The 10,513-nt window shown below is 38.0% G+C and overlaps 1 protein-coding gene across 1 annotated transcript; it reads right to left on the reverse strand.

The window, feature by feature from the left end:
- Positions 1–1,643: 1,643 nt before the first annotated feature.
- Positions 1,644–10,125, reverse strand: dap (cyclin-dependent kinase inhibitor dacapo). The gene is made up of 2 exons (XM_018513643.1): positions 8,455–10,125; positions 1,644–1,979 (listed from the first exon to the last, which is right to left on the reverse strand). The coding sequence occupies exons 1-2, from the start codon at positions 9,137–9,139 to the stop codon at positions 1,879–1,881; spliced, it is 786 nt and encodes a 261-aa protein (XP_018369145.1). The 5' UTR covers positions 9,140–10,125; the 3' UTR covers positions 1,644–1,878.
- Positions 10,126–10,513: the final 388 nt, after the last annotated feature.

Genomic DNA, 10,513 nt, shown 5'->3' on the forward strand with positions numbered 1-10,513 from the left:
CGCTCTTTTTACTATTTGCACTGGAATTCTTCTACACTCTGAAATGCTTAATTGTCGATCTCCATGATGCTTGTCAAAGAAAATGCTTCTCTTTGTACCAATTACGAAAATAAAGTATTGCGAACTATATTGATTTCTTGTTAAATGCTTGAAATTTCTTATATATAACTTTATTTCTTTTGAAATTACACATATATATATATACATAACGACTAAAAAAAAGTTAATGCCATTGTGCTGAATTTTTAACATAACGGAGATATACCAAAATCATTGATATTTTTTAAGATTAAGTTAAATTAAATTTTTATGTAAATGTAAGCTGTTACCAATGTAACATTCAATATAGTTTGTCTAAATCAATTGAAATGTGGCAATTTAAAGCATTGAGGTTGAAAAGCATTGTCTATAAATGAATATCCAAGAGAATATTGCGGCAAAACTGAGGAATCCAATTTTTAATCGAAAGTCATGTAAAAATATTAAAAAAAAGCTTGATATTTTAATTCGCAACATCAAAAAGAAATGAAAATGATGATATAAAAGAGGAAATCAAACCATGTTTTTTCCGTAAAGGCTTTATAAGGATTACGTGTCTCTCGTATTATCTGCCGGAAACGAATGTGATATGGGAGGGAAAAAAAGGGAAGGGAAAAAGGAAAAAAGGAGATGATGAATCTTCTTTTTTTTCTGTATTTAATAGGTAGAGAAGAAAAAATCACGAGATGATTTGGCATCGGCTGTACTTTCTTAAAATCGTACAGGAGATCAATGCTTAAACTTGGGTAACAAACTATAGCTAAATTATATATTTCTCTTCTTCCTTAAAGCTGGTCGCATTCTGACCACGGAATCGCAACCGCTCTTTTGCACTTTTCCTCTTCATGTTTTCGCAAGACCATGTCCGATTCGTGTTTGACAATTTCAAACAAAAACTCGTGAAACTTAATATGGAAATTTGAAGTCAATTCTCAATATCGCACACATTTCAAGGACACAGCATCGAAATTGGCGCGATATCTATCACAGAACTGTTTTTAAATAGTTTTTACATAATTTTAGAATTTTATCACCGGGCAATCACGAGTACCGAACTTCCATGGACAAGCTCAAACATCCTCTTCCATTAGATCCAATGAATACGCGCGATATACTCTGTTTTATATCTTAGAATCTAATCAGCTCTAATCCCTATGAGAATAGCCTATATAAACTTACATGTATTTCTTAGCTTCTTTCTCTCTTTTTTCCCATAATGTGTTTGTGTAACGACATCGTTTAAACATTTTTCTACGAACGTTTCAGAAACAAACAATGAATATATTACATTAATTAATTTGGACACAAATCATATTACTCTTTATCTACAATCTAATTTTTATATTCTCCTTAGTATTACTTATTCTATATTCTAATACAGAAAATGATGTGACACATATTATAAAAAATAGCGACGAGAGTCATTCTCTTTTCCTCTCTCTTTCCCCATCAAGCAACCTTCGCGTTTGACTCTCTATCTTATCCTTTCTCCCTCGTCTCACGTTCTTTCTTAATCGCTGTTACTATTCTCATAATTCTCGTGGTATTACAAAGCGATACGACAGACGAAGATATACATGATGGAGAACGGCGTTACTTCCCGGTTCTTATTTTTTCTTATTTTTTTTTTATTCATTCATTTCGCCTGCGCTCATGGCGGATAAAACTATATGAATGGCACAGCCAACGCGGACCTCGCACCTCCTGTCAGAGTCTCTACCCTCTTCTTTCCCCGTTATTCCACACGGTAATGCAGTTTCTCACTTCCGGTACTGTTTTCCCGTTGCGTACAAACGAGGTGGAAAAAGGCGACATTCGAATAAGAAAGCTGAAGGATTTTTAGCTGCGTATCTGACCCGCGTTGCGAGCGATCTTCTCCGGCGGCTCTATCATGCTCTTTGTGGTGCCGTTCAGGCTGCGCTTACGACTCTTCATATAGTCTGAAACAGACAACAAAGAAAACATGTCTTTACATAACCGAGGTGACAGATTTGTCGAAGAATAGACTAAAATCTAAAGGCAAACTGTCGTTTCGAATAATATTTTAATTTCTAATTTCAAGTCGATTGACTCGCCAAAGAGTACAGTGAAACATCGCGTTTTGAAAAGAATAATTTTGTTGAAGTATCCAAAAATTTATTTATACACAAATTCGAAAATAACTCATTTTCAGATGTACATAACTAAATTTTTAGATACTTTAACTATTTTTAGATACTGAACATATAACAAATTTTTTCAATCAAAACGCCAAATATTAAGAAATATAATGATAACAAGCAATTATATGTATCTTTATTAATCCTCTTTTGCAATCTAGATCTTTTTTGACGCAAGCAAAGCATACAAATTTCTTTCTCATTTTCTATTTTTATTAAACAAAAATTTTTAATTTAAATTAAACATTATTCGATAATGTAATAGAAATGTTGGCAAGTAATTTTGAATTTTTCCACATTTTAAAAAAAATATAAAATAGTAAAAACTTGGATTGGACAAAAAAGATTCAAACTGCAAGTGGAGGGTTAATAAAAAAATTAGTATGTACATAAAGTAAAAGAAAATTGGAGTATATCATATCTAAGGGTTAAGAGAATTTTTTAGAAAGTAATATTATTTATTATATATATATGTAGTTCTTTTAATTTATCTATATTTATTATTTGTATTTATTTATTAATATATATTGCATCTGGAGTAAGTCAAAGTATCTCGGAACGCATCTGGCGGACGGACAGCGTAAACAATTCGCAGCTTATCTTCAGCTTCGATTTCTTATAATCGCATGCAATGCCACTTAACCTTATACACAATCCGGCTTATTTTCCCGACCGCATGTATGCAAGCAAAATCTTTCCTCTCTGATAACCTTCGAAATATTATATCGTACCGTACTCGCTAATTATATCGCGAGATAAGAGCGCGAGGTCAGGATTTTATTATGTTTATTGCACGTTTGAACGCAGTTGCAATTTTCAGACAAATACTTTCGTTACCACGAAACGAATATCAAATTGGACTCGTGACAAAATTTCGCGCAATTAAAAATATTTAAGAAATGGAAAAACGATCGAGTGCACGAAAAATATATAAGTAGACAGGATATTTGAGAATCTTTAAAATACATTTAAAAAATTCTATTTTTTATATATAATAAATAGTAACATAAAAATTCATACAAGTCACTATATTTAACAAATTTCAAATAAAAATATGATCAGTGAGCTTCAAAAAGGAGCTCATTGGACTGACTGGACGTGACTCATAAACGGATACACCCCAAAGGTACAAAGGCACCCCTTTAGAGTACCATTTGGCGAAGTTTCCACGCGATGAAAATAGGTGCATCTGTCCAATTCTCTAGTCAACCTTCCTATACTTTTGTCGTTTGTCGAGGTACGTGATAAAAATTATTAAAATTACACGAGCATCTATGTTTCATTCTTCTAACACTCCCCTTATTTAAAATCCTTATTAAAATTCTTTTACTTATTATTTTAAATATTTCAGTTATTATTTTAAATACTTCATGGATATATTTTATTGTAATATATTATATTATAGTCTAAACATTGCCAATCTCTGTCTCACAAATCTGATATGTATACATTTTTTTTCTAATTATCAAACAAACTTAAGAATGTATTACCGCAAATTTTTCCAGATTCAAAAGTTAAAGTCATAATAAGAATACAAATCGATAGGGGATTTCGCAATTATTTTTCTGCGCGATGCTTTAAATATCTGGGACGAGATATGCGGGCGCTATCCTGATTTTAAATGCCGACCCTTTTGCAACGATCCGTCTGCCGCCCCTGGGGTTCGTAGACAGGGGCACGCGATTGCGTGCACAGCTGATGCCCCCCACGCGTGCAAACACTCGACGTACACGCGTCACGCGGAATACAAAGGGCTCGAAAAGGGGGCTAGTGCGCTAGTGGGGGTCGGAAAGGGAGATGGGGGTGCACTCGGGGCCAGCAACCCCATATGGATTTCAACAGCTGACCCACGCGGCTCATTAATAAAGTACGTTAGAAATATCGTTCGGCGCGGCGCCCCCATGGCTGTATCCGTAAAGCAAAATACGTTACGAACTCGTTACTTCCTCGAATGAATTAAGTGGCGCAGATAGGAAACCCAATCGGTTCCCATCCTTCTATTCTACACGTGTGTACACGATGCTCCGGAAGTTGCGCACTTCCTTTTAGATAGCAAAAGACGAACTAAGAAAAATGACCATTTCAATACTAAAGTTTTCATGAGAAACGATTAATTAACGAATATTGATCTGGAATTAATATCCAATTTTTTAAGACACTTTGGATTAATATTTAATCTTTTATTCGAGAAAATAAGCCAAAGATAAAATGAGATTAATGAAAAAAGCGTCGATGCGTCATGAATGTAACGGTAGACGACGAATGTCTCTCCGCTGACTTGCAGTAAAGCTTAGTTTCGCTTTTTCACGCGATGTAGTAAAAATATAAACAAAGGCGTCGCGTGCTGGCGCAACGTGAAATGTGTTTACACGTGTGTACACGCGTGCGCGACACATGACGAGTCATGTCCAAAAATAGTTGCGTCGCGTGGGTGGTGTGCATGGCCGAATAATAAATGGAAGAAAAAAGAAACAAAACTAGATTGTGTCAAGTTTTTACTACTTCGACAAGATGGCTGTGTGGCAACAAACACGCGATGTAAAGAAATTGGAATTTCGTCCAAATATTCAAAATCACGTAAAAATAAATTTTTATGGCGAGGCAACGTTTTACTATTTTTTTACGTTCAAATTCAATCTTTGTACATTGGTAAGAAACAGACGTGAGACAATAATTCCATTTTTACCTTTTTTTTTTAAGAAACTGCAAATCTCTCATCATTAGATGCTTATCTCTCAATCGTTATGTCACTCAATTATGTATTGACTCAATCTTTCCTCATCTTCGTACAATCGATTAATCGTTATCAAAGAAATTTCCAAAGGACGGTGATTAAGTTCAAAATTAGCACCGCAAATATAATGATACACATCGCTCGCGTGAACATATATATAACGTAACGTCAAAAAAACAATATTTTGGTGCGAAAATGATAACATGTGTACGGGTGGATCGTGTATGCAATTATGATTAACGATACGTTCCTTCCATTTCGAGTAGGCCTTCTTGCAAATATTATTGCAAGTGCATTCTCGGCGCTTCCCCCGAATAGTATGAAATATTTACTTTCAAAGTAACATGAGACAGAGATTTATCAAACTTTATAATATTATTAGTTACTAATTGTTTGGCGTTCCTCTATTTAAAATTCTACATATTAGTTTAGTTTCTCTTATAGTTCATCTAATAATTTATTTTCTTTGTAAAGTTAGTATCTCAACTTAAATAAATTTTTTATTATAATTCTGAGTACATCCCGAAGAGTTTTAGAGGTTCTTCCTAAAATTAAAAATAGTTCTGGCGAGTTAAATAAAAAAATCCAAAATAAACACTTGGGTTGCCAACTCGACACAAAACGATTTTATTTTAAAATTTCTGAAAAGATTTGAACACCGCACAAATTTATAACGCCCATTCTGCCTTGCTTTGTAGTGTTATCCCAAAATCGAATTTTGCGCGATTTACTGTTGACATAAACATCTAATGCAATATTATTGATTGTGTCATCGCTCGCGGTGTAGACGTACGAGCGTGATTCCGCTTAACCGTGAATAAAAGTTTTTATACTATCAAAGCCTCTCTTCAACGTTATCGCGGCACGCGATAATATAGTTCTGATAATGCATACATGTTGCGTTTCGTTTTCAGAATTCGGTTTTATTGACACAGAAAGCGGGAAAAAATGATCGTGCACTCTACATACAAAACGTTGAAAGTTATGTAGACTATTAGTGAATATTAAAGAATAATGATAATAAAGAAAATGTGAAAACTAGTTCAAATGAATACTTTGCGCCGTTTTGCTCATTGTTGTGAGATATAATATATTAAACGGAAAGAACGGTTTCACTAAAGTATTCAAAAATTTAGATCGATACAGATCCGTGAAAATAATTTTGTTAGACTATTAAAATAATAATTATGTAGGACTCATGATTGCTAAAATGTTAAAACTTTTCGCAGCATTGTCCATTTTGTTTGAGCGTACATGATCATTTTGATAGTTTAACAAAATTATTTTCTGATTCCGTATCTAACTAAATTTTTAAACATTTCAGCAAAACCGTTCTTTCCATAAATATAGAATATTATGAAATAAGTAAATGTATTTCCCAATACGCACAAAAGTTGATTAAAATTTTTATTTTACCACGAATTTGATTTTACCGGTTCGAATATATATGTATATTCTTTTATTCGTATGCGAGTGTCCAACAAAAAGTAAAGTTGATAATATTTCGAAATACAAACACGAACAACGAAATGCAAACACAATTTGTTATTATCAGGTGCTGACGTAATTACGACGACCTTCCAATGAACGAATTGGATTGACCTAGGCAATACGCTTCCTACATAAATGCATCGACCAAATTAACCACGATAAATTCTAGTTAGGAGCCAGCTATTTTTTGCAAAATTATTTTCATGATTCGTACGTACATAAAATTATAACTCTAAGCAAATATGCAATGATTCACATTTTTTCAATGAGATTAAAGTCTACTTTTCAGAAATTTCTAACTATAAAATAAATTCCCACTGATGTAGATTAATCTTTAATTAGTCTAACTCTCTCGTAATTTTTTAAATGCCAATTTCTACCTATAAATTTGCTTTAATATTGATTCAGCATATTCTTCATCTTTTTCTAATATTTAGAACAAGAAGATAAAAAGTCAGTTGAATCGAGATTAACATTAAATTATATTAGCAGAAAAGATATAATTTCAATGTTTATTTCTGCCAATGTAGATTACAGCTTTAATCTTAATTAACTATTTTTTATCTTTTTTTAATTTTAATAATTTAAGTTAATCTGCACTGATAGAAATAAATATAATTAAGATAACTATCAAATCATATCCTTATTCTATTGTCCCTGTTAATGTTTTAAGAATAAAAAATTTACGTTTATTTCTAAAATAATTCATGAATATTCCTAAATTATAGAATTAATTCCCTTTAACATAAAAATATCGAGTAAATGATCGACCCAAGCAAGCTAATAATTAATGCTGATAATTAACGCTGATATTTGGCAAGAACCAACGTGAAAATAATAATCATTATCCTCTCGATTGTCTGGCGTTCATTGTGTATCGTACAATGTAAGTATAAACGAACTTCATTATACTCAAAGCAGCTGAAGCTTCTGTTTTGAAAGATATGTAAAAAATACTTATGCGCGATGAGTTACGAGCAGATTAGAAGTGTGAAAAACGGAGATACGCCGGGCAATCAAGCAAAACGTGCCGAGTTTCGTTGTAAATTGCGACACGCATGATTTCATCGGGATAATCTATAACCGCTGATCAAGCGAATGTCGTCGCTGATAACGATAGCATTAATTTTGTAAATGAGCGCGTGTGCGGGCCAAACAATTTCAAAAACAAACATCGCCCGGTTGCATTCATACATGCACCTAATCGACGGAGATTCAAAGGCGAATATACGCTTTGAGTTTTACAATTTTTATTAGCTATTTTGTGTGTTATCTAAATCTTTTTTTTTGTCCCTCAAAAGCTCCATATCATTGAAATCAAGGTGCCAAGTGGAACTGTGCATACATGATGTTAAATTTGTCGAAAGTTGAATGAAAACATATACCATCACTGAAAACATTAGAAAGTACTAAAAACAACGATTCTATTGTGCGTTATTCAGCTTATTTAGTGTGGTGTAGAATGGCGGAAAGAATGATCTTGCAGAAATATCTAAAAATTTAATTTGACACGGATCTGAAAATAATTTATTTTGATGGTCCAATCAAATTATTTTCATATCGGTATCTATTTAAATTTTAGATATTTTAGCAAAATTATCCCTTCTGTATAAATTTTCCAATTTTTTTTACAAGAAATTACATCAGCATTATGATCTATTGAATTCTTCGCTGTAATTAACGGTAAAATTAAGTGTAATCAGTGAAAAAATAATTAGTATCTAAAGAAAAATTTGGAATTTATATTGTATAATATAAAAGATTATACGGAAAGAATAGTTTTGCTAAAGTATCTAATAATTGAGCTAGATACAGATCTGAAAATAATTTTGTAGGAAATAATTATATACACTCAAGTTGGTTCTAGAATTTTACAACTTATAGTTATATTACTCATTACGTTTGAGCTTCCTACATAATTATTTTGATGTTTGAAGAAAATTATTTTTGAATCTATATATCTACCATTGTACATACTCGAATAAAATAATTCTTTCCATGGGTAAATTTGCAAGAATATGCAAGACTCACCAGTGATAGTGGACTGTTTCCTCGCGGCAGAAGGTAGTACAGGAGTGGTCGGGTCTATCGCGCACCTCTTCCTCTTGGTGCAATCCGGATTGAGGAGTTGACTGGGTGTCGTAGCCTCGCCGATCTCAGGCACTCGGGGTTCCTGCGGCGGTGTCCTCTCGGCCGACGGCGCCGGCGTGACGACCGTCTCCATTTGCTCCATTATCCTCGCGCTCGTCACCGTGGTCATGATCGCTGTCAACGACGTCGCCGCAGCAGTCGATACCGTCGTTGTCATCGACGATGCCGAGGTCGATGCGGTGGTTAAGGCGTCGTCAAAGCGCAATTTGCGGGGTGTCCCAGGCGCGTGTTTCCTGAGGAAGGGCATACCGCGCAGGGCGTAGGGCTCGGGCACGACGTCGTGCTCCGTGAGCGGTTCCCACTCGTAACGCGAGTTCGATTGAAGAGGTGCACCCACTTGGAAGTTGAATCCCCATCGATTGGCGTCGAGCTGCGATTGAGCCCGCAATTCGCGCTCGGCGAGCGCCCGAGCCGCCGCGTGGTCCACCGGGCCGAAGAGATCGCGTCGCACGCGGGCGAGCGCGGCCCTGCTCGGCGCCGCTCGTCCGCCACTGCCGCCACCTCCGCTGCTCAGGTTCCTGCTTATTTCCGTCATCATCGCCGGGTTCAGCACTCGTGCGCTCATATTTCGTTGCGCTCTATCGCCGCCACTACGCTCTCGCGGAAACGCGAAACGAGGGGACCACTAAAGTGTCTTGAGCGTGAAAAATTGGGTTTCGGGAGATGAACGATATAACCCTGCCAAGTCTCTATTCTCTCTTCTTACTCTCTTCCACCCTCTGCACTCTGTGCCGCCTGCGACGGGAAAGGACAGAGAAGTTGTGACACGCGCTTACGAGATAAGAACTCGCGCTTCTTCTAGCATTGGCCGTGACGCAGGGATGACGATGACTCCTTCCAGGAACCGCGTCCCCGCCGCCGCCTCCGCCGCCTTCGCCGCCGCCGTCGTGGGGAACGTTGTTGAAATAATCGCGGCTACGCACCGCGGAGAACGGGAACGCTGGCAACGCCGCGATCCGTGGCGCGACCCACCGAATTTCGAATAATGGCCGCGCTGCCGCCGCTGAACGTTGACCAGGGCACCGCTTCGGTTCCGGCGTGATCGTACCTCGACGACGACGACGATGATGATGACGATGATACTTGACTCGATCCCAGGAGAGCGTGGCTCATAAGACGACGCGTGCACCAGCGTGCACGGTGAACCGGGCGATCAGCAGCCGCGCTTGGCAACACACAGGGGAGAGAGGGGGCAAGCACGGTTACTACGTGCCAGACAGAGATAGCGCGGCGGCGAAAACAAATTCCGCCTCGCTATCCGCGCGCGCGATTCCAACACAAGGCCGCCGTGGAGCAGCTCCTTCGCGCCAACAGTCAAAAGTGCACGATATAAACACTATCGATCCCCGCTCAAATTCGCTCAAATTCGCTCAAATTCGCTCTCGACCTCGAGACTCGAATAAACGATTCCTGTCGGCGTAGCCTCCAGAATGCGATCCGGCAACGCCGCACTTGCGCGTGAGTATCCGACCGACGGCGAGAGAGCGTGCGTTGCGACGTATCCCGCGCGAATTTCGTGCTTTCGTGGTCCACCGTGTGGCGATTGTCCGTGACGCGAGCTGACTTCTCTCTCTCTCTCACGTCTCGCTGCTCGCACTCACGCACGAGACACTGCCACGCACGAGAGACGCCGAGACGCGATAACGCAGTCCGTGGTCCCGGGATGAAGGAATTCCATAGAAAAAGCGGTATTGCACACGGCCCGCAAGCAATATGCCGATCCGCGGTGGGGGAGTCACTCACCGAGTGCGTCGCCTAGTCGCCTTTGACACCGCGTAAATAAGCACGAAGAATCGCACGCCTCGCTCGCTTTCCCGCCAAACAAACGCGACTGTCAAGACACACGCGCGCGTGGCCCACCCGGGGGGGCTGGCTGACTCTCTCTGTCGACTGTCTCTGGAAGAACGTGTGCGGATACGATTGCGCAGTTACGTGACGT

Source organism: Trachymyrmex cornetzi, unplaced genomic scaffold, assembly GCF_001594075.2.
Source record: "Trachymyrmex cornetzi isolate Tcor2-1 unplaced genomic scaffold, Tcor1.1 scaffold47, whole genome shotgun sequence".
NCBI classification, from domain to species: Eukaryota; Metazoa; Arthropoda; class Insecta; order Hymenoptera; family Formicidae; genus Trachymyrmex; species Trachymyrmex cornetzi.